Source organism: Cucurbita pepo, chromosome 9, assembly GCF_057944985.1.
Source record: "Cucurbita pepo subsp. pepo isolate OVF chromosome 9, ASM5794498v1, whole genome shotgun sequence".
NCBI lineage: Eukaryota > Viridiplantae > Streptophyta > Magnoliopsida > Cucurbitales > Cucurbitaceae > Cucurbita > Cucurbita pepo.
Window position 1 is genome coordinate 1,172,250 of NC_141806.1, and position 24,131 is coordinate 1,196,380.

At 35.7% G+C, this 24,131-nt stretch overlaps 4 protein-coding genes across 6 annotated transcripts; 1 reads left to right on the forward strand and 3 right to left on the reverse strand.

Annotated features, from left to right (window-relative positions):
• Window positions 1-128: 128 nt before the first annotated feature.
• Window positions 129-5,602, reverse strand: LOC111802427 (Remorin family protein). 3 transcript variants are annotated; one of them, XM_023686778.2, is made up of 9 exons: window positions 5,337-5,600; window positions 5,106-5,253; window positions 4,866-4,937; window positions 2,806-2,960; window positions 2,656-2,728; window positions 1,774-2,049; window positions 717-1,173; window positions 565-646; window positions 129-479 (listed from the first exon to the last, which is right to left on the reverse strand). In XM_023686778.2, exons 4-9 carry the CDS (start codon window positions 2,830-2,832, stop codon window positions 282-284), a joined length of 1,113 nt encoding a protein of 370 aa, XP_023542546.2. In that variant the 5' UTR covers window positions 2,833-2,960; window positions 4,866-4,937; window positions 5,106-5,253; window positions 5,337-5,600; the 3' UTR covers window positions 129-281. The 3 variants fall into 3 exon arrangements, with proteins under 3 accessions (XP_023542546.2, XP_086983272.1, XP_086983271.1); XM_087127146.1 differs by having other exon boundaries at window positions 717-1,167; window positions 2,806-4,937; window positions 5,337-5,602; XM_087127145.1 differs by having other exon boundaries at window positions 2,806-4,937.
• A 2,944-nt stretch (window positions 5,603-8,546) lies between these two features.
• Window positions 8,547-11,201, reverse strand: LOC111802428 (putative SNAP25 homologous protein SNAP30). The gene is made up of 6 exons (XM_023686780.2): window positions 10,991-11,201; window positions 9,944-10,565; window positions 9,380-9,473; window positions 9,155-9,282; window positions 8,962-9,059; window positions 8,547-8,883 (listed from the first exon to the last, which is right to left on the reverse strand). Exons 2-6 carry the CDS (start codon window positions 10,478-10,480, stop codon window positions 8,787-8,789), a joined length of 954 nt encoding a protein of 317 aa, XP_023542548.2. The 5' UTR covers window positions 10,481-10,565; window positions 10,991-11,201; the 3' UTR covers window positions 8,547-8,786.
• A 1,221-nt stretch (window positions 11,202-12,422) lies between these two features.
• LOC111801824 (alpha-1,4 glucan phosphorylase L-2 isozyme, chloroplastic/amyloplastic) lies at window positions 12,423-18,645 on the forward strand. The gene is made up of 15 exons (XM_023685998.2): window positions 12,423-12,728; window positions 12,850-13,085; window positions 13,198-13,299; window positions 13,775-13,951; window positions 14,074-14,349; window positions 14,614-14,885; window positions 15,170-15,287; window positions 15,420-15,800; window positions 15,915-16,067; window positions 16,300-16,428; window positions 16,649-16,885; window positions 17,012-17,088; window positions 17,312-17,498; window positions 18,062-18,262; window positions 18,335-18,645. The coding sequence occupies exons 1-15, from the start codon at window positions 12,506-12,508 to the stop codon at window positions 18,449-18,451; spliced, it is 2,886 nt and encodes a 961-aa protein (XP_023541766.1). The 5' UTR covers window positions 12,423-12,505; the 3' UTR covers window positions 18,452-18,645.
• Window positions 18,646-18,813: 168 nt separating this feature from the next.
• On the reverse strand, window positions 18,814-20,603 carry LOC111802011 (uncharacterized). Its single transcript, XM_023686268.2, has one exon. It carries the CDS (start codon window positions 20,601-20,603, stop codon window positions 19,251-19,253), a length of 1,353 nt encoding a protein of 450 aa, XP_023542036.1. The 3' UTR covers window positions 18,814-19,250.
• Window positions 20,604-24,131: the final 3,528 nt, after the last annotated feature.

The following is a 24,131-nucleotide window of genomic DNA, read 5'->3' on the forward strand; positions in this document are numbered from 1 at the left end:
ATTTTAGAGTTTTTAGGAAATTCAAATAGCTTGTGAAGCTAAAAACAGAGGAATTTCATCGCTATGAACAGAGTAATACAGAGAACCAACAAATTAAACGATGAAAACAGAGTAAAACAGAGAACCCATTTGAAAGCAACACGAATTACTGGTTATTTTTGTTCACAGAGCAGTCATTCAGTAATGTGCACACAAAAAGAAGAAAAAAAAAAAAGTGAAATCATTACAGTTTGATGGTCAACAAAGTGATTACGAAGTTTGATAATGGAATTCGTTAGTGTTCAGCAGCAGGAACAAGAAACAGGGAGGTCCCCTGTTTGTCTGATAATATCTGCTTTTTGATTAGCTTTAAGAATATCATTTCTTCGCTTTTGATCGGCTTTGGCTCTTGCTTCTTCTGCAATTTGCTTTATGAAATCCATGTCTTCCTCGAATTTCTTTCTTCCTTTTTCCCTCTTCGACCTCTTCACGCCCGCAGCCTTCAACGTTTATAAACATTATTAAACAATTAGTTACCCTGTAAATGAAACGCACTTTAAACACAGAGATGAACTGATTATGAACCTGTGATTCTTCGTATTTCCTCATGGCTTTGTCCCTCTTCTTTCTTTCCCAGTAAGATACTGTCTCGTTCACTTTATGGAATCTGAAACATTTCCTCCAAATGTTTAAAAAACAATAAATTTGTTTCATTAATCCAAAAGTTTCGAGTTTACCTCTCGTTGATTTTAGCCATCTCAGCCTTTTCCCACTGATCTGCTTTTGTTTCTCTTGAATCATAAGGTCTGGTTTGGGTTGGGAGTGGTTTTTGTGGGTCGGTCGGCCGATTAAATGGAGTTGGAGGTCTTGGGACTACCGCTGGTTTCTCTGGTTCTGTTCTTCGCCGGCCGGAGATGTCTGCTGGTTTCTCTGGTTCTGTTCTTCGGCTGCCGGAGATGCCTGCTGGTTTCTCTGGTTCTGTTCTTCGGCTGCCGGAGATGTTTGATGGTTTCTCTGGTTCTGTTCTTCGGCTGCCGGAGATGTCTGGTTTGTTGCCGGAAAAAGCTGTCTCTTTGAAGTATGGACGGTTACCGGGATCGGTTGTCTTTTCCGTTGGTTTCTGTTTTGGTTGTTCGTGGGTCACTGACACATTCCTTACTGGGCTTTCTTCAGGATCTTTCAGAAGATCTTTATCTAACACAAACCATTCAAATCCAAATTTGGCTTTAAAATCAGAGCATACGATTTTCATAAAAAAATAATCATTTTTATTTAATAATGAATCCAACCATAATTATTTTGGGTTCAATTGTTTATTAATTTTTATTTTATTTTAATAAAAGTAAGATTTTAGTTAGTAAAACACGATTTTATTGATTTTTAAATTTTTAATTAAGATTCACAACCTAATTTCAAAATTTTGATATATATATATTAAAAATTATCTTAAGATATAAATAATTATTAAAGAATAAATAATAAAAAATTAAACTAAATAAAATATATATATAATTATATTTTTTTAAAATTAACAATTCAATATAATCTAGAAAGTTCAAAATTATTGAGTTGGGTTTTTCAGTAATTTTTTTTAACCTTCCTAATTTATTATTTTTTAAAAATATTTTTCAATTATATTATCATGTTTTTTATAAATTTAAAATTGGTTTCAAAATAAGTTTCAATATTAATTATATTTAGGAAATAATTAACTTATCTTAGGCGGATGAATTATCTGGAGAAATGTAAAGAAAAAGTAACCTATCAACGTCTGCAGGTAAAAAAATTTGTTACCTATTAACCGCCGGGAAAGCTTAGCAGGTTCCGGCGCCGGACGAGGAGTGGGGGGGCGATTGTCTTCCTTGAGGTGTGTAAACTTTGGGAACGACGACGTTTCAGGATAATCGGCATTCTTTTTGCGTCTCGCAATTTCTGAATTCTGAATGGAATGAATTGCGTAGGCGGCGGCGGCTACGGCGGTTACACGCTCTATTTCGTCGTCGGAAAATTCATTCCCTCGACTCATTTGCTGCAAAAATTGCCTTCCCAACCAGCCCGCCGTTGTTTTCTCTGCACAAAATAAACAATAAACATTTCTTGAAAACGACGTCGCTTCTGTGTTCTATTTTTCAACATTTTAGGATTTAACCTTTTAACACGCTAAAATTTTCGAGATTATAACTTTATTATTAATCACATTACATTTGTGTTACCTTTTAACACGCTAACAATTTTAGGATTTATACTTTAACACGTTTCTGTATTCTCAGGCTTTATATCCTTGTAAGAAATGTTTCGTTTTCTCTATGGATTTATATCATTATAAGAAATGTTTCGTTTTTCTATCTAACCGATGTGAAACCTCAGACCACACCATTTGTAACAGCCTAAACCCACCTTATGGGCTTCTCCCAAACACTTCAAAACGGTCTAATAGGGAGAGGTTTCTACAGAAAATGTTTCGTTTCCCTCTCCAATCGATATGAGATCTCACAAGAATGAAACAATATTGTAACTCCGAACAAGAATGGAACGAGATTGTAACCCTCAAAAACTTAAATGCTAACGTACGAAGGTACAAAACAAGAACGAAACGAGCTTGCAACCTTCGAAATTTAAACGAACATATGAAAGTATAGAACTAAAATAGAACGATGATAAAGTCCATCGGTTTACCTCTGAAAGATTGGGATTTCAGGGGAAACAAGTATGTTTGTGTTCTACTGGCTCGTTGTTGTCTGTCAATGTCCTGTGGAGGTGCAAGAAGATTTCTATGTTATACGTTCCATAAAATAAATTTGTTAGAACTATAAAAGCATTAAATACCTCATCTGTTGTCACCCAATGATCCATAGGGGTTGGAAAAGAAAGCTCTGTAATGAGGTTTCTTCTCAGCGGGGATATTGAAAGCTCACAGTGATGATGGCGTAGAGGAGGGGGGTGGGATAGGGATTTATTTGGAGAAACATTACACTATTATTCTATATATAAAAAGAAAAGAACAGAAAAAAGTCAAGAACTTTTTTCACATAATTTATTTAGGGAATAAAAGAGAAGTGGAAGTTAAAAATATGCTTTGCATGAAACTCATGGGTTTGGAAGCTTGAAGGAAAGTATTCTTTCTTTTCTTTTCTTTCTAATCCATTTTGCTGCTGATATCTTTCTTCAAAAGTCAGGAATTTCTACCTTTTAAAAGAGCTGGAAAAACCCAGATTAATAAATCTGCTGTTTCCTGGCACAAACCCGACCGGCCATGAAAAAAAGTTCAAAGGCTTGCTGGCTGGCTGGCTGCTCATGTATTCAAAATTCTGGACTAAAATCAATGCTGAGGATTATTGGGAGTGAGTCCCATATTGGTTAATTTAGTGGAAGATCATGGATTTATAAGTGAGGAATACTATCTCTATCGGTATGAGGCCCTTTGGGGAAGCTGAAAGCAAAGCCATGAGAGCTTATGCTCAAAGTGGACAATATCATACCATTGTGGAGAGTCATGATTCATAATATGGTATTAGAATCATGCTCTAAACTTAGCCATGTCGAACAAAGAATTGTGGGCCTCGAAGGTGTAGTAAAAAAGTGACTAAAGTGTCGAACAAAGGGTGTACTTTGTTCGAGGGCTCCAGAGAAATGAGTCGAGCCTCGATTAAGGAGAGACTTATAGTGTGCTTTGGCTCCAGAGAAATGAGTCGAGCCTCGATTAAGGAGAGGATTGTTGAGGATTATTGGGAGTGAATCCCACATTGGTTAATTGAGTGGAAGATCATGGGTTTATAGGTGAGGAATACTATCTCTATTGGAATGAGGCCTTTTGGGGAAGTCGAAAGCAAAGCTATGAGAGCTTATGCTCAAAGTGGACAATATCATACTATTGTGGAGAATAGTGATTCCTAACAAAGAAAACTGTTTATGAAGCATTCTCGTAACGGGAGTGAGTGCACCGCAAGACCAGACAAGTGACTCGCCAGTTTACCTTGTTACAGAGTTCCATCACAAGAGAAAGAAAGAAGCCTTTGGGTTAAACATGAAAAAAGAAGCTTGAAATTGAATAAAGAAGGGTGGATGTGGTGGTTTAAACGAGGAATTCTGCGTCTGAAACTTCAAGAGCTTTGTGAACGCCTATTGGCTTCACTTGTTGCCTAAAGGCATTACCCTCGATGAACCTATCGATTATATATGTGAAATAAACTAAAGATCTAAATATTTCTTATAAGGGCCTGGAATCATTTCGTTAAGAGACATGTCTTAAAATTTTGAGAGATATGTGAAATAAACTAAAGATCTAAATATTTCTTATAAGGGCGTGGAATCATTTCCTTAGGAGACATGTCTTAAAATTTTGAGAGAAATCTTTGAAGAGAAACTCAAAGAGACCAATATCTGCTAGCAGTGGGCTTGAGCTATTACAAATAATACCAAAACCAAGTTTTAGGCGGTGTGCCGCGAGGACCCTGGACCCCTAAGGGGCTATTACAAATGATTCTTGTTGTGCGCTGAAAGCGGAACAAATGTACTCACAACACCAATGAACGGAATTACACAAAGAGACACCAAGATATTTACGTGGTTCAGAGAGAAGAAGTTCCCCTACATCCATGGGTAGCAACCAATCACTAGTAAACAAAACAAAGTGTTACAAGTGAATACCTCACTATCACACTACAAATACTCTCACCAATATGTCACTCAAGAAATACAATGTGACACACAAAACTCTCCCAAGTCCCGATATCAAATTCCGATATCATCAACTCCTAGATAAGTCCATTATATAGGGACAATTGTTTGGATCATCAAACTATCTTATTTAATCAACCGTTACAAATGGACAGGTATTGCACGAACCAACAAAATTATCAAATACATTTTGGGAAGGAAATACTTACAGCCTAGTGAGATCCAAGAGATTAGTAACAGCAGTGGGAAACGGTCCGACGATAGAAACCGCATAAACTTCCCTACAGTAGGCAACAAATTAACCCAGTTTAACGCATCATACAGACAGTACCAAATTTACAACAATGAGTTTAACGAGAATAGAACAATAAATGATAAACCAATCAACGAACAACAAGGCGAGTTGCTAATAATTATGATCAATTCAATAAACTAAAAGCCAATCATACAATTTAGTAACCACTCAGTAATCCCCTTGAGTAGAACAAGTGACACCGGACCAAGCAGGAAGATCACCATCGCCACACGGATCATCTCCAACCCATGAATACACCACTCTCCAGCCAAGAGAAGCCTCGATCTCATTCAATGCTTTAACTGCAAAAACACAAAATATTCAGTCCCTTGAAACCCATAGAGAAAAAAAAAATCACAAGAAAAGGTAATAATGTCGTCAATACCATCTCGTTTAAGTGTTTTACAGAGAACAGAATCGTTGAGCAGAGAGAACAAGATCAGGAATACAGAAAACGCGGGCAGTGAAAGTCGCCGCGCCATTATTTCAGATCTGTGAGTTCCTTAACTTCGAGAAGTTAATGGAATCTGAAAATGCAGAGATGAAATCGATGCTGGTTTGATAGATCTGCGTGAAGAAACGATTATGAAAACTTGCGCGCGCCTCAAACAGAGACTCCAGTTTTTTTTTTTTTTTTTTTCACTACGAACTCTGTTCTCTCGAGTTCGCTCCTTCAGGAAACTCGGAAAGGCCGATATTAATCCGTGGATTAACTTGCTTAACCTCATTAATTATTGTTACTATTATCATAAATGAAATATAAATAATCAAATTTGAAATAAAATAGATAATCTTCATAAGGGATCATCACAGCTTTCGGCGGGCGCCGTTGTCGGGGATCAAACCCGGGTCACCCAGGTGACAAGCAAGAATACTTACACTGTGCTACAACGACCCTCAATAAATCACTTGGGAATCTGTTAAAAGTTCCTTAAACCCACTAGCAAACAATTTGTTAAGTTTAAAAAAATCAACACATATTTTTATGATACGTAAAAACTCGTTTTTAATTGATATAGTTTTCGACGATAAAACCGGGATCACCTGCGTAACAGGCGCGAATACTTGCATTTATCGTACAACGACGTTAAAAAAAGGCATGAGAATCTGTTGAATGAGATGAAAAAAAGACATATTGGATTCTTGAACAATGATCATCTTAACTTTCGACGCTGTTATCGGGGATCGAACTCAGGTCACCCGCGTGACAGGCAAGAAGATAAAGCGCTCGAACAATATCTAATAATATCTTTATTATTTGATCATCTACCCGTTTCAAATTAATTTTATTTTACTAGTTTAATGTTCGCGTAATCTCTCATGTTTGTTCAAAATTACTATATTAAATTTCTTTTATTATATTTAAGCAATTTAATAGATCTAAAAAAGTAATAAGATATTTGGAATATTACAAACTCAATTCACTGTATGTAAAATGACTAAAAAGTCCATTAATCCACTCGTGATTTCAATTTAAACTAACTACGATTCACTAATTTCTCCCTCTGTTCTTTGTCACTTTCTCCTTAAATCGTTGTTGAATGAAGATAATATTCATTGATCAGTTACTCTTTGTGAAACTTGGACATTGAAGGAAGCGGGGACTGAGCAGAGATTAGACCCACTTACTGCTTATTGTCATGTTATGTGTTACTTTTTATTCATAATTTTATTTGAACAGGCCCTCTCTCTCCCGAGCCTCTTAGAGTGCTTTCTGTGCTAGGAGTTGTATTTTCGAAGCATCACAAACGACCCTAATCGTCTTGCGGCGTGGCTCACTTAATTGGATACACGGAATTGGAGTTTCTCTCAATTAGCCCGTGTCTATTAACGTGTAAATGTAGATGAAATCTTCATAAAATTATATATCTATGTCTGACTGATTTGTTGATATACGGTAAAGTTTCATGTCCAATATAGTTTGATGGTGTTTCTTGATACTTAAATAATTCAAAATTCTCGTCATTTCTACGTTTACTCATTAAGTCATTTTGATTAGAAACTTGTTAGATGATGCATTTCGCTCGTGTTTCTTTTAATACAATTGACAACCGGGAACCAACCCGCCTCAAAATTTTTATTATATATTATTTCTTTCATTAATGACAGTTTGAATAAAAATTAGGTGATATTTGCATGGGTTAATAAATATTGAAAAATAAAGATGATCTGAACCGTTGAATTTAAGATGGAATGATCAACCGATGATGTTTAACGTACATGATGAAAGTGAGAGCAAAAAATTGAATGAAGAGTGAAAATGATTGCCAACTATACCCTTGGCCAATGGACAGGTCCCTCAAGCCAGTCCCTTCTGTCAATAAGGCCATAATAATATTTCCCCCCCTCATGAGTCTCTTGCTCTGCATTTAAACTTCTTCCCTTTCACTTTCACCATCTCTTCTCCTTTCTTCATCTCCTTTCTTCCCCCCCGTCCTTTTCTCTCTGTATCAGAAACTCAAAATGAAAGCCTCTCTTTCTCCCTCTTCATCTTTTGCCACCAATGGGCAGCTCATCATGATGATCTTGATAGTTTTATTCCTCTTCGTCCCGTCTTCCACGGCCACTAGACTCTCCAATCATCCACCTTCCACCACCGTGCCAGAAGCTTCTCCGATCACCCCTCGTCACCACCCGCCTCGCCACAAACAACAGCTTCATCCTTGTGATGCTCTCACTCGCGAAAACTCACGTTCTTTATGTATTCACCTTCATAGAGTTTACCAACATCGCCTCCCTGTCTACCTTCCACCCCTGCCGCTGCCATTGCTGACACACAATCAAATTGACCCTCGATACGGCGTCGAGAAGAGACTCGTGCCATCCGGGCCAAACCCTCTTCACAACTGAAACAAGAGAGAAAGAGAGAGCAAAGAAAGAGCAAAAAGAATCTTTCTTTACCAAGACAGCCATTTCTCTTCTCAGTTTTCTCGCTATTCCAGTACAACATATATCATCCACCCTTTTCTTCTTGAGTCCTATTAGTTAAGAATCAAGAAGAATATATAATCCTCGTACGTGATCGACGAAGTCAGAAGAAGACTATGCTAATTAGTGGACGAGTTTTTGTTCAATGTCGTATTGTCTTGTTTTCTTTCTTTCTTTCTTTCTTGGTTCGTTCAGGTCATTGTTGCTATTTCCATTCTTGTTTTTGTGTCCAAGTGTTCGAGTTTTGGTGTGTTCGAGTTCATTTTGATGTGGAAAAGTGGCAAAAACAAGCATGGAAATGACAAGGTATTTACTTTTAAGATTTGGGCTCCTTTTTTTAGTATTAAAGAAAAAGAAGACAAGTTCATAGGTGGTCGGGTCCGGAGGTAAGATTCAAAAGAAACCCATGAGTTTCATTAATTTTGGAGGTATAAGGTACAGATTGCCGACATGGCAGGATTCATGAGGTTTTCTTTCTTTGGAGGGGTACTATGGAACTTTCATATATCTTTTACTGTTTATGGAATTAATGTAATTTTGCTGTATAGGCTGTGTACTCTCTGAATCTATGGAAACATAATGTATGTAAAAGCCCCTTCTGAGTTTCTCTTACCTTTTTATCTTTTTTACTGTAGTTTTTTTATCTTCCATTTTTAGACATTTCACGTAAAAAAGAAAAGAAAATGGTATCTAACTCTTATTGTCTAAATTCATGGCTGCTATCTATCTTCAACAAGATGAAGGAACAGGCTTTTTCCTTGAAAGAATAGAAGCAATGTACTTATTATAACCTAAAAAATCACATGAGAAAAGAACAGAAGAAGTACACCAACGATTAAAGAATGTTTGAACGAAATGATTCCAGCTAGAAACAAAGAGAAGGGAAGAATTAGAGTGTCTGATTTTACTACCCAAGCAAACGGCGAGCTCGTTGATTGGCGCCTTTCACTCTAGAATTCAGCTCGTCGACATCGTCGCTTAGATGATCCAGAGCTTTGTTTTGCCTGCATTTTCCAGAAAATATTCATTCAGAACTATGTAATAATACAGCAATCTCTAAATTGAGTAAAAGAATGGCATACCTGTCAAGCTCGCTTCCCATGTCCACGGCCATATTCTTCAGATCACCCAAGATATTACTTAAATCTGAGAGTGCATCATCTTGCTTTTCCTTCTCATGCTGAAAAAATATTCTTACCCATTGTTTAAATCTGAAACCATAATAATGACTATAAACTCCTAAGATAGTGAAATGATAACAGCCAATGCTCTCACCTCGACTTTTTGCATTGCGCCAGATGATTCAGAAGGCGGTGTTCGAGTAGCCGACTGCTTTTTACCCGTAGATAAACCCAGTTTTTCCCTTTCCTCCTTGTTGTTTTCAGTTCTCCCAGATGAATTATCTGGACGGCCAATATGGACATAATCAATAGCGGATAAAATGGGAGAAGCAGTAAGTTATAGGAATGACAGTGTTAGAAGAACCAATGAAAATATAACCTGCTGTTATGAGAGGGCCTGTAATTTCTTTGGTTTTCTTTGGCTTCCATGGCTTAGAAAACATGCCTCCAAGATTATTCAGAAGTTTCTCTCCCTACAATTAATAGTAATGAAAAGGAAACTATTAACAAATGGAAAGAACTCATACAAAAGCAAAAAGTAAAAGTACGACAAAATCACTTCATTCAGTTTCTGGCTAGGATATCAGATTCCTTGCAAACTAAAATGTTATTTGTTATCCCATGATTCAATCTATCAATCGTTTCATTCGCGAGGAGTTGGATGAGAAGAAACTCTCATATCTGGTTCTGTAGTAGAGATGGCATTGAGAAATAACCGTCAACTATAACCCGAAAAGAACCAAATTTCATAAATACCATAGAGGAGGAATGAAAGGAATATCTTATCGAGGCAACCGTATTTGCTTCGGTAACATGCAAGCTAAGTACAGTTCACTTTCAAATTTTGAATAATCTGATTCTCTTTTTAAATATATCAAAACAACATGGGTCAATTAATCATTTCAGGATAAATGTGTCGATTGAAAACTAGTAAAAAGCCTACCTTACTTAGATCTTTATCCATATCAGCAGCCATCCTGTGGGTCCTCTCAATTTGCTCACCTTGCTGATGCAACATGTCAAGGGTCCTGGTAGCATCACTCCTTATGTCCTCAGCGATCTTCAGGCAGTTATTAACAGAATTTGTGGTCTCCTCAGCTTTATATACGGCATAGTTCTCCAATTCCTGCACACTCTGGTTCTCAAATCCTCCCGAGTCGCGAAAATCATTTTTGTATCCATTTTTAGAGGCTGAAGAAGTTGCATTTTTGTATCCGTTTTTAGAGGCTGAAGAAGTTGCAGTACCTCTTCTTCCAACAAAACCATCATCATCATCATCATCATCATCAAAAGGATTGGCGGAAATGGAGTTTGGTATAACAAGCGCAGGCTCGGAAGAAGTTCTTCTTGCAGGATTAAGAGTTTGGTTGGTTTCAGGTTCAGTATCTGAATCAAAAGGATTAGTACCGGATCCGGCTAATCCAGTATCAACAGAATTCTGCTTAGAAACTTTCACGGGGGATTTCATGAAACTAAACATCCTGGCTGTACAAAGAGACTTGAATTTTAATGAACTATTAGCTAAGCGGCTCTAAAACAAGGGATCTGGTGAATATAGCTGGTACCTGTAAAATGGTATTAAGAAGATCTACTTAGGAGAAGGCCATCAATTTCAAATCGAAAATAACTCCAAGATTACAGTATATTGGCAAAATATATATTAATAAAATAGCACTACAGTTTTTCCATTTGAAGACTATCAAAAAGAAATTGGAAATAAGAATGCAGAACGCAATTCAAGCATAAACTAGACTGTAAGATTAGGGATTGAAAGCTAAACCAAACCGATATTCTCAGCAATTTAGCCAATAACGATACAAATTAACAATATGAACGGAAAATGAGGGTTCAAAGACGGAGAAAAATTTACAGAAATGCAGTGTAAATACGAATATAAGATCAACAGATAGATGAATTACCAAATTCATGAACTGGAAATAGAACCCCCAACAAACACAATCGAGAAGGGGAAAGTGAGAGAGAACGATACCTGAAAAATCGAAGCAGGAAGAAAAATTGAAAGGAAAGTGAAATAATGGATCGTGTTCTTGAGGATTTTCAGTGCGTTCAATCCTTTAACACAGATAGAATTGAAAATGGCGAAACAGATCGATGGGAGGCGACGCGGAAAAGCAGAAAACTGTACTCTCCCACTCTACAAAACATAAGAAATATTTTGAAATTCGTTCTCCTGCCCTACAAATTTAGACCGTTGGGATTCTCGATTGGGATTTTTCTTTTTTCTTTTCATTTATTTAAATTTTGTCGAGAGTGCGCGGCGCACGTGCGTCCCCATTTTTAGCACGTATCACTTATTTATTTATAATTAATTAAATAGTTGAAAGGTTGTTATTCAATAACTGTCAGTGTATTTTACTGATATTTAAGTCAATGAGATTATAGCTCAATGCATTCAAACATTATAATCTCCAAAACATGTTTTTTTGATACCGCTATATAATCACAACCCATCTTTACTCTATGGATACAAAACACTCATTTTTTAGCACCTAGTATAACAGCTCCTGGTGCAACAACAGGCATTTGTTTGACTTTTGGGTGGTGATTTAGTGGCAGTGGACGGCTAAGTAACTTTCAAAACTATCCTAGGAATAAAATTCCATTTGAACGTGACTAGAATACTTTTAGATTAAGGACGAAAGAAATACCATTCACAAGAATTCTTGTTTAATATTCTAACAAATTTTTTAAAATATTTTACAAATTTTTGAATATTTTTTTTTTTACAAAATAAAAAATTTGAAGATTAATTTGTAAATAAAATTAAGCACTTTAATATTATATTTTAGAAAAAGTAGATATTTTTATTGGTTGGTGAGGGGCTCAACTTGCAAAAATATCATTTGGAAGAGGCCAAAAAAAATTGGACCATTTAATGCGAAGCCCTCAAATTTCATATATATATATATATATATATATATATATTAATAATTATTTTATTTTATTCATGAAAGTTTTTTTTATTAGACTCACAAAAATTTTAATTTTATTTTTCGTAAAAAAATATCTGAATTTAGGTGGAGTTTAGGTGAGTACGTACGCATGTGTGGGCTCAACTCGGCTTAGATTAAGACTGGTTTTGAGCACTTTGTCCAAATTTTTTTAATTAAGTTCTAATTTTGCCTTAAATTACAAATCTTCGATTGGATACTTGTTCACGCTTTCATTTAAAATTATCTCTAATTTCAATAATATAATTTATTTTCGTAATATAATAAATATAATTTTTGGAGTTAAAAAAAATGTTGTTTCAAAAATATTTTTTTTTTTTTTTATTGATTTTGAGGGGATTTACTATATAATAATAATAATAATAATAAAACGTGGGAAAAGTTGTGGGTCCCACTTGACGTTGAGGTCTCTTATCTCCCGCGCTTCTAACGTGCGTCTGGTGACCCGCCAAGACTGAACTCTCAGCACTCACAAATACTGGAGATAAGAAACAGAATACCTTCCTTCTTCGTCTTCCTCACAAAGATTCGCAATGGCGGGATTGCGATTATCATGGACCTGCGCTCATTCTAATCCTGAGTCCTCAAGATCCAAATTCTTCTCTCGCTTCAGTGCAGAGTCCAGTTTTCGGTGTACTTGGACGAGGCTTCTGTTGTTTAGAACTTCGGTTTCGAGTTCTGCAAGAAGGAAGCTATGCATTAGGAACGTAGCCAACGATCAACAGAAGGAAATGAAGGAGCGCGTCAACGGAGGAGGTAAATTGCGCGAAACTGACTTGAGATTTTATCCGACGATTGTATCTGCAATGATGTGAATGCATACGTGTTTGTCGATGGAATTGGCTTCCTTAATTATTGAGAATTTTTCTTCCTATAGTTGTAGACGACTGCGATACCTTTTTTCCAGATTCGGAATCCATTGCTGCGAGTATTAAGTACCATTCGGAATTCACGCCTTCTTTCTCTCCGGAGGGCTTTGGGCTTTCTAAGGCATTCTATGCTACTGCTGAAAGTGTTCGTGATTTGCTTATCATCAATTGGAATGCTACGTATAACTACTATGAAAAGATGAATGTGAAGCAAGCCTACTATCTGTCTATGGAGTTTCTACAGGTTCTTGTCAACACAGAATCACTGATTATAGTTTGCAACTTATTTTGAATCTGCGAGAAGCCTGTTAGATGTCATTGATATGAGTTTATTTGATATTATGGTTTGATTGCAGGGTAGAGCATTGCTAAATGCAATTGGAAATTTAGAACTATCAGGAGCTTATGCAGATGCTTTAAGAATGTTAGGATGTAATCTCGAGGAGGTGGCACAGCAGGTGAGAGATATATCGATAATTGCACTTGGTCTCTTTATTTCCTGCTTCATTGAACGGCTTTCAATTTCTGGATTTATGGAGTTCCTTTCCTATACAAACTCGCGGCTGTAACTGAAATAGGCAAGGAAGAATGTTGTACGCCAATTTCTGATCTTCAGTAGAGGTTATCAAAATAATGGTACATAGACTTAGGAAACATAGGACTATTCTCGTCACATGGATGAAACAATTTCAGATCCTAGATGAACTGGCCTGAGTGAGTTACATATTTAGATTTTGTCACTAAAGAGCTCTAATATCCATTAAACATCGTTTATTAAAATAAGAGAAATGTTGTCTTGAAAAAGATAGCAGAATCTAAAAGGAGCAAGTTTCTTCAAATGGAAAACTAACCTAACAAGTTTTCTAAATTGTACTGTGGGAATTTATTTACTGATATACATATGGTCGGTGTCAATGGGTATCTTGATTGTAGGAATCAGATGCTGCACTAGGAAATGGAGGATTAGGGCGGCTTGCTTCCTGCTTTCTGGACTCCCTGGCAACATTGAACTATCCAGCATGGGGATATGGACTCAGATACAAGTATGGTTTGTTCAAACAGCTCATTACAAAAGATGGGCAGGAGGAAGTGGCTGAAAATTGGCTAGAGGTACAATAATATATATTCTATCTGGGTAACTCGAAGCAAGTCTTAAGTTCTTGACTGCTGCTCGTTAACATGGTTGGTGGTCTCATGATTCATGTGTTGAAGAATCAATTTTGTTTCATCAGATGGGCAATCCCTGGGAGATTCCAAGAAACGACATCTCCTATCCTGTGAAATTCTATGGTGAAGTCATTTCTGGCGCAGATGGAAGTAAGCAATGGGTTGGAGGAGAAAATGTAACTGCTGTTGCCTATGATGTTCCAATACCAGGTTATAAAACTAAAACCACCATAAACCTCCGTTTGTGGTCCACAAAGGTTGCTCCCGAAGAGTTTGATTTGAATTCTTTCAATGTTGGAGATCATGCCAATGCATATGCAGCCATAAAGAAAGCTGAAAAGGTATGGAAATTTCATGAACCTGCTGAAGCTCTGTTTCAATTTTTATCATCTTCTCAGCACCTTATGTAGCTTCTAATTTCTCAATGCAAAATTCAGCTATTATTTAGGCCATTGATTGTCCTTAAATAAATAGTGCACTGACTGCTTTTAGAATCTTCCTCACTACTAGGCACATTCAAATTCAAATTAATTAATGATGCATCGTATTTATTGATAACTCCAAGTGGTTAACTGGAGAAAATTCTAACGTTCCTGTTCTGCAAGATCTGTTACGTACTGTACCCCGGAGATGAATCACTGGAGGGAAAGACTCTTAGACTGAAACAACAGTACACATTGTGCTCTGCTTCCCTTCAAGATATTGTCGCACGTTTTGAGAGGAGATCCGGGGAGTCTGTGGACTGGGAAAATTTTCCAGAAAAGGTGGCTGTGCAGATGAATGATACCCATCCTACACTCTGTATCCCGGAGCTGATAAGAATATTGATGGATGTGAAAGGCTTGAGCTGGAAAGAAGCTTGGAACATCACACAAAGGTTTTCTTTTATTGGCTTACTGGCATATAAATATCTTTGCTGCTACTATTAGAACCAACTATAAAATCAGTTGTGATACGTTTTCCTCATCGAATTTGGTTTTCCATTTTATACTCTTTAGTGTGATTTATGCACTTGCCAATTCCTTATTAGTGCAAAGAACTCCCCATCATAAAAGATTAAAAGTTTATACGAAAGACTGAATGTTCAGATTATTTTAATTCTATGCTTCTTAGTTTGTTTCGTTTCTTCCCTTTTTTTTTTTTTTCTCTTTTCTTTCCCAGGACTGTAGCCTACACAAATCATACAGTTCTGCCCGAGGCGCTGGAAAAATGGAGTTTCCCCCTCATGCAGGAATTATTTCCTCGACATGTTCAGATAATTGAAATGATTGACAAGGAGGTAAGGATATCAATAGGTTGACCTTTGATGATTACGAATATGACTACAAATGCACTACACATGCACCGAATTCTCCGTAACGTACCTTCTTCCAGATAATGAAGTAAAATATATTATTTTTGGTGGCTTCAGCTTATCCATTCCATCATTGCTCAGTACGGTACAAAAGATCTTGAGTTGTTGCAACAAAAGCTGAAGCAAATGAGAATTCTAGAAAATTTTGAATTACCAGACTCGGTCATGGAACTGCTAGTAAAATCAGCGGAGGAGCCTGCGGTCGATCTCGTTGAGGAAGCTGAAAGTATAGATGAGGAATCGTTACCTGATAAAGAAGACGAGTCTGAAGACAAAGTTACTGTAAATAAAGTAGATGCTTCGTTTAAAGTTGATCCAAAGCATCCAAGGATGATTCGCATGGCTAATTTGTCTGTTGTTGGTGGGCATGCTGTAAATGGTGTTGCTGAAATTCATAGTGAAATTGTTAGAACCGAAGTTTTTAACGACTTCTATGAGGTAAGTCCCACTGTTGGCATAGCCTTCTCAACATACTATTGCAGACATGAAACTGAGCTTCTTTTCCATTCTAAACATTAGTTACATTTCAAAATATATCATCTCTATTGTCAGTTGTGGCCTGAGAAATTTCAAAATAAAACGAACGGAGTGACACCGAGAAGATGGATTCGTTTTTGCAATCCGGACCTGAGTAAAATCATCACAAAGTGGACTGGAACGGAGCACTGGGTGACAGATACCGAGAAACTGGCAATACTACGAAAGGTAAAACTGGTCAAAAACGAAACTTTCAAGTCTCTACTTCAGTGAAGATTTGTCTAACAGATGAACTTATCTTCCATTTGCTATCTCTAGCTTCATAAATACATTCGCCTGTTTAATTCAAGGCGGAGTAAGTCTCTATTTCCTTATTGCTAGTGTCGTTTGAACTGGAAACTATTCTATAGCTTTAGCAAATTAGGTTTGATGTTAATGTGATGGATGATTGTATATGCAGTTCGCTGATAACGAGGATCTCCAGTCCATGTGGAAGGAAGCTAGAAGAAGAAACAAATTGAAAGTTATCTCTTTTCTTGAAGAAAAAACTGGTTATTTAGTCAGCCCTGATGCAATGTTTGATGTACAGGTAATTTTCTGTCCTTCGATGGTTAACTTTGTAGATAAAAACTTCAACAATTTTCACCTTCTGCAGGGAGCTCACACTGTAGAAACTTTTATTTTCTCATTCGTACTACGACCAAAGTGATAAGGACCACTCGCTCGTTTTTTCAACTACGTTGTTCATAAAATAATTATCGTTGCTTATATGCTACTTCTAAGATTAACACCAGAATATGTATATTCAGATTAAACGCATCCACGAATACAAGCGGCAGTTGTTGAACATCCTGGGGGTGGTCTATCGTTATAAACAAATGAAAGCAATGACTCTCGAGGAAAGAGAAGCTAAGTTTGTTCCTCGAGTCTGTATCTTTGGCGGGAAAGCATTTTCCACATATGTCCAGGCCAAGAGGATTGTGAAATTTATTGTTGATGTTGGAGCTACCGTCAATAACGATAGTGACATAGGAGACCTTTTGAAGGTATATTGTGGCAGACAAATATCATAAAATATTGTTCTCTTGCCTCGAAAGTGTTAGCTACAGAAACCAATGTTGGCTTTACCGATTTATGGGCACTTCCGGATTTAAAACTTGTTTTTGTTACAGGTAGTCTTTGTTCCAGACTACAACGTGAGTGTAGCAGAAGTGCTCATTCCTGGTAGTGATCTATCCCAGCATATCAGGTAGTAAACTGACAAGTTTGGATTATCTTGCTAGCCTTCAATTTCAATCTCATCCGACCAAACATTAAACTAATGAAATTATTATATTGAAAAAAAAAATCCAGGCTTATTCCTTTTGGGGCCATTACAGTTGGTCTGGAAGGTTCGTCTTCAATATACTTCTCTGGTTTTGGTATTGACTTCTGCATTGTTTTTGCATGTCATGTAATTCAATTTCGAAAAGCACGGCGGGAATGGAGGCCAGTGGAACCAGCAACATGAAGTTTGCGATGAATGGCTGCATACTAATTGGAACATTAGATGGGGCAAATGTGGAGATAAGGGAAGAGGTTGGAGAAGACAACTTTTTCCTCTTTGGTGCAAGGGCGCATGAAATTGCTGGTCTAAGAAAAGAAAGGGCTGAAGGGAAGGTAAGCTTTGAAACTCTTCGTTGGAGACCAAGCAGGATTGATAGTAATCTTTTAAACATAAAAGCTCAATGAAAAAGGGAAAAACTATGCTTTGATCCCTTGAGTTTGAGAATAGTATGACGTTCTGGTAACTAAATTTCAAATATGAGAATTTAATCCCATGAAATTTCACAAATGGTTTAAGTTTGACTTCGGAATTACTATTTTATTATAAACACCGGCGAAATATAACCTGATAAGTTAAACCAAGACCTAGTTTCTTTACGTGATTATTTTATCTTTTGGATTACTTGGAAAATGTCATTGTTGTTATTATTATTATTATTTTCTTATATGACTTTTTGCTCTTCTTTTTATGCTATGTAAGGAGAAGAATGTCAACAGAGTTATTACGTCCTTTTTTTTGTGACTGTCAACTTGTGAAAACCTGTCACCACCAGGAACTAATTCGAACCATTTTTCATAGTTTTTTAAAAGCCAAACATTTCATACACTTGAAAAGAGAACCAAATTTTTTCTATTAAGTTTGGTAGCTTATCTCATGATTCTGATTTTATGGATAGTTTGTTCCTGACCCACGGTTTGAGGAAGTGAAGGACTTCGTAAGAAGTGGGGTTTTTGGTCCCCATAACTATGAAGAACTCATGGGATCTTTAGAAGGAAATGAAGGTTTCGGTCGGGCAGACTATTTCCTCGTTGGCAAGGACTTCCCTAGTTACATAGAGTGCCAAGAGAGGGTTGATGAGGCCTATCGAGATCAAAAGGTATGCACCAGATTCTACACTATGCTATGAAGCCATGCTGCTAATCTTTTAATGTTTACTTATACTGTACAGAGATGGACCAAGATGTCGATCTTAAACACAGCTGGTTCATACAAGTTCAGCAGTGACAGAACCATTCATGAGTATGCAAGAGACATATGGAAGATTTCTCCACTACTGCTATCTTAAAAGGTTTTGTTTCTTTTCTTTTTCCTGGAAAATTTTCTCTACAACTCATTGCTATTGTAATTGCTAAATGACATAGGAAGACAAAAACAGGATATGGACTTGAATATCTTAGCTTATTCAAAATTAAAGCTACTTGATTGCATAAGAAGTTAAACCCACTGGAACAGTCCTAAAAAATTCGCTGGTTAAATCAATATACCATCCTCTGAGCTCTGTTTAGGTTTTGTTGCATAAATCAGGATCATTCCTAGAACTTGAATTCTCTAGTGAATTCAACTAAGATCACTGCAATCCTCCACTAAATTCATGGCAAAAACGAAAAGGGAAAAATAGAGAAATTAGTCAGGAGTTCTTTGTATTGGAAATTATAACAAGGATAAAAGAAAAAAAGAATTAACATCACATCTAGGAATTGTGTAACCTCTCCATCTTCAAGCCAATTAAATCCCAAATATTTGGACATGATACCAAATTTGGAAAAGAGGATGAGCTCTAATGTTTGTGTCAAAAAAAAAAAAAAAAAAAAAAAAAATCTGTCTAAAATCTAGGAACCTAAAAGAATGAGAAAGACAAAAAAAAAAAAAAAAAAAAAAAAAAAAAAAAAAAAAACGAATACCAAAAACTTGCCCTACAGACTTCATTTGCAAGTTTGATAACCTCATATTATCAGGACAAGATAGAAGCATATCACAGACTTGCCTGTATTATTGGATTGATGGCTATATGCTCCTGGATCCTTGATCAGACTCATCAGCAACTTAGCATTTCTTTTCTAGTTGTCTCCAACCTACTAATGCAATTAACCCCATCTCCCACTTTCCTCTTCTTCCATAGGAGCAGGAACATTAAGATCAATTAGACCAGTGACCCCATTTGACTCTTGCCTTGTCACAATAGATGCATCTTCTAAACTTCCGACCACATGGGACCTCTTATGACCACCCAAAGCCTGGCCTGATTTGAAAGCTTTGGAACAAATTGGGCACTTATGTTTCCTTTTGGGCCCTAATTTCTTCTCTTCATTTCCAGAAGTGTCCTGTTGACTCTTGTTTTTGCCACTGCTTGACTCGATTATCTCCCTAGCCGGTATGGAGATGGAATTGGTAGTGATATTTACACTGTTTTCACCTGATTGATGCGTCCACTCGTAGCCATTGCTCATTCTTGTTTGGCTTTCTCTGTGATGTTGTGTACGAACTATCCCGCTATGGATTGAATAGTCATTACTTATCTTCCTGCTGGAACCCTCCCAGAGATCAGGGCTATATAAATCATTTCTCAACCTCTTTCTTAGCTCGTACTTGTAAGAAGCTGCAGGCACTTTATCATAACTCTTTTGAGTCTTCATCGAATTCTTTAGAATATCTGCACTTGATCTTCCTATCCTGACTCCAAATTTGACATCCGGTATCTTATATTCGTCATCCATAAAAGGTCCATTAATAGACACTTTCAATTTAACCTTCTTGCAGAGTTCTTTTCTGAAATTTCCAGAGTTGGAATTCTCGCCGCCGTATTCAGAATGTGTCTTCATTTCTAATCTCCCATTAGAGTTGGAGGTAGATGTGTCACTTTCTCTAAAATGGCGAGATGATGATTTGCTATCAGAGGATTCCGAAACTGAATTCAGACCTTCCAATCCTGAAAATCTCAAAGCTTTAGACATCATCATTAAGCTCATTGCCGCTTCTTGTACTCTTTCGTCGGATTGATTTCCTATAAGATCCCGTTTCTGATGAATGATCCTGTAATCGTATTCAAGCCTTTTGTTATCCCTCTTGTTTTCAGAGTGACAATCCAAGTGGTAACACAAAGCTTCTGAGGACTGAAACCCTTCGCCACATTCTCTGCAAAACTTCTCCTTCCTTGAAGTGAATACCGAATCAGCAAACCTCCGTGTTATTTTGGGGTTCTCTCTCAATCCGTAGCCTGAATTCCCATTGGCAACCTCAGATTCTAAATCTCTCTTGCTTCTCCTCCTCTCTATTGGAACTTGAAGCTTCACGATGCTTGTTCTTTCCTTTTGTTTCTCTGCAACTCGTGGTGCTTTCTCATTCTTGTGAATTCTTATATGACCTCCCAAGGACTTCCCACATGTGAAGATTTTGTGGCAAAAGTTGCATACAAACTTGTTTTCTTTAGAATTCTCCATGGATATAACTCATACGATCATAATCAAAGAAACCCAGTTAGAACAAGAAGATCACTTCAACATCTGCTGCATTCTCTTGATCTTTGAAAGAAAAAAGAATCCAGATTTGGTTTGCGTGTAAAGGATCGAGAAATTTCTGTATTGTTTCTTCTAGGTGTGAAAAATCTTGGACGAGAGCAAGATCTGACCCAAAAAAACAAAAAACAAAAAGCTAATTCACATCATTCTTAGAATGCTGAAAAATCAGAAGAAGAAGAAAGAAAAAAAAAAAAACTTGGAACAAACTTGTTAGCAGAGTAGTAATCAGAACTGCAGCATCGCTCTTCCTGCCTCTTGTCTTCTCAGTCCATCTCCCTTTCTCTCCCCACTAAATTTTGTTGCATAGTTTGGAGAAGAATTCCATTCCATGCATGAAACCAGAGGATGAAAAAAGGCAACTAAAGATGAAATGCACGTGTAGCCATAAGAAAACCTTTCGCTGTTCCAATGGACGGTCTGGATTAGTGAGAGTCGTCAAGAATCAACAGATGTGATGAGTTGCAAGTTTGCAACTGCAAAACAAATAAAATTTAAAAAAAAAATTAAAAATTAAAAATGTATCTTTGACTTTGTCCTTGCTGGTAACCTAAGAGAAGTAAAGGCCCGGATTCTTCAACCGTTTTGTTTCCAGCTCCCAGGGATAGACAAATGAAGTAATTGCCTTTAGGTCTCTTAACCAAATTGTCTTGTTTTGGGTTCGGCTATGCATTGTTTCTAATAAAACTGTTGTAGGTTTTATAATGGAATTATAAATATATTTTTTAAAAAATGTTAAACTGAAATTATAAATGTAAATTGTACTTTTAGGAAATTAAAAGACTTTCGAATATGACCCACTTTCTCTTAGACCCACCCGGTTCCATATCAAAGCCTTTTTTTCCGCTTTAAAATGCATTAATTCAAATTTGGGAAGTGAAAGCTCTTTGGATGCATTCCAACCACATCCAGATTAGCACCCTTGGAGACTCTTAATCTAGTCCTAACTTGTATAGTTATTTTGATCATTTATTCTTTTATCTCACTAAAGTATTTACGTTTTTTAACTCTTTTTTTTTTTTTCCTCTTCCAATTTTCTGTATTTAAACTTTTAACTGGCTTTTTAATGGGAAAAATTAATGTTGGGAAGATATTTAAAATTTTAATAAAATTTAAAAATAAAAATAAGATTTGAAAAAAAATATTAGCTTAGATGTGATAGAGGTATTCATGATCTGAGTTGGTTGAGCTAGATTTTTTTGGGTTTGTGTTAGATTTAATTTTTTAGAAAATTGAAAATTCAATTCATTTGCTGGTTGATTTTTTTTTTTTTTTTTTTTTTGTAGTGTCACCAACTCGAAATTAGGGTTACAACTCAACTCAACCTATCCTGCCTTTTAAAAAGATTAAGAATATTTAACGTTTATAACTGATATTATTGATATATTATGATTTATAGATATCTGATATTTAAAATTTATAAGATTTTAGTTATTAATGCAACTATATTATTGATAAGTATGATTTTTTCTAACTAATTAAGAAGAAAGAACAACCGAATAACTTAAATTCAACCCAACTTGAAAATAGAGGGTTGACTTGAGTTGTGAGCTCTATTTGGATTGCTCCAACTATTCATCCAAAGTTTTGAGTTAATCTAACAAAATTTTCTAACTCAATTCTTGTTTATGGCTAATAGAGTTATTCGGACTGATTAGTAATTTATAACTGATATTATTTTTACTTTTCATTGATGCTATGAAGTAATGCAACATTCTAGTTGTGATTTCGTGAACTCAAAAAACATAGAAAAAGAGAAAATGTGAGCATAGTTTTTTTAAAGAAAAAAATATGGATAATTAACTGTTTTAATAATGATAATAAATTTATTATTTTTACCTCGTACAATAATTAGTAATTTATCCTGCCTTTTATTAAAAAAAAAAAAAAAAACCCATTAATCTAGATATTATGGATTGAGATGATTATAGTCCATACTATTTTTGGGTTTGTTATCTTTAACATTTTAAAAATAAATTAATATATAAAATAAATCCCCTTTTATAGTAAACCATTTCTCAAGTGTGACAATTTCATATTGTTTTAATTTTTCAATAATTTTTAGAAGACTACAAAATTAGTTATGATTTCTTAAGTTGAAGTAAATAAATAAATAAATAAATAAATAAATAAATAGAATTATCCTACATCAAAGGATCAATATCATTTTTCGTATTTAGAAGGGCTCTAATTTTCCTTTATTATCCTTATTTTTATTTTTCATGTTACATCATTTTTTTAAATAATTGCAGAGAGAGAAAATTATATATTATATGTTTAGTCCTGCGAGTCAATTTTCAAATTATTGTGATGTTACTAAGCTAGTCCCCCCCCCCCCCCCCTTTTTCCTTCAATTTTGTTTTTATTTCACCATTAAAAAAAAAAAGACAATTACGGAATATTATAATATTATAAATGTGTTGTCGTACGAGACTTCCTTACCTTCAACCTAGTCGCCTTATCTTATCCCGCCCTTTCGAACTACCTTTCCTTACTTTAAGGCTTGCTTTCCTGCTTTTTGTGGCTTTTGCCACTGATGATCAGTGTTCACAAGAGTAAGACGGTTCAATATCTTACAATGTTCAAGCAGCCAACATTCTTGTCGGAAATTTTTTTAGGAGGCTCGAACACCTACTAAACATCCCTAAAGGATGGAACAAGATATGAAAATAGTTGATGCTTCTTCTCCAGATATACCGTCATTGCTTCTTCTCCAAGCAAGACAAACATGTAACATGGTTACGTCGTAGGAAAATCCGAAGCCTATCTTTACCGATCAAAATTTCAAACCTTGGTTTGAATCTCGAGCATGAAGCATTACAAAAAGTTTCATAAGAAATATATTATTTCTACATTGGGTTTTAATACATAGGGCTTCTTTCAAAATATACCGAGAATAAATGCACCTTAAATGACCCTCGTGAATTTAGCTCAACCGTAATGAACCCGTGTTACCATAGGATTAAATTTAAAAAAAAAAATACAAAAAATGTAACCAATACCATAAACTAAAAATATTCAATATATAAATATTGAGTTACTTTTTATATATAAAAATAATTAAATGTAATAAACAAATATCTTTTATTATAATGAGAGACAAAAAGCTACCTCTTAATCTCTGTACATCAGGCATCCAAAGCTTCCTTAAATACATATTAATGACGTCATTATATTATATTATTATTATTAGGATAATAAGATAAAAGGTTAACATCAATCAATAAACTGGTTAATGATACAATTAATTAGACAATTTTATTTTCTCCAAGCAGTTCATTAATTTATGGGCTTTTCAATTATTATTATTTAATTTTCAATAAAGCATTAATGAAAAGTTAAGCAAGGTTGAGGCATTCAAATCACATCTGAGCCGCAGCTTTTTCTTTTTCTTTTTTTATTAAAATATTTTAACGGTCACGATTTGGCCAAATCATTATTGGCTTAAAAATC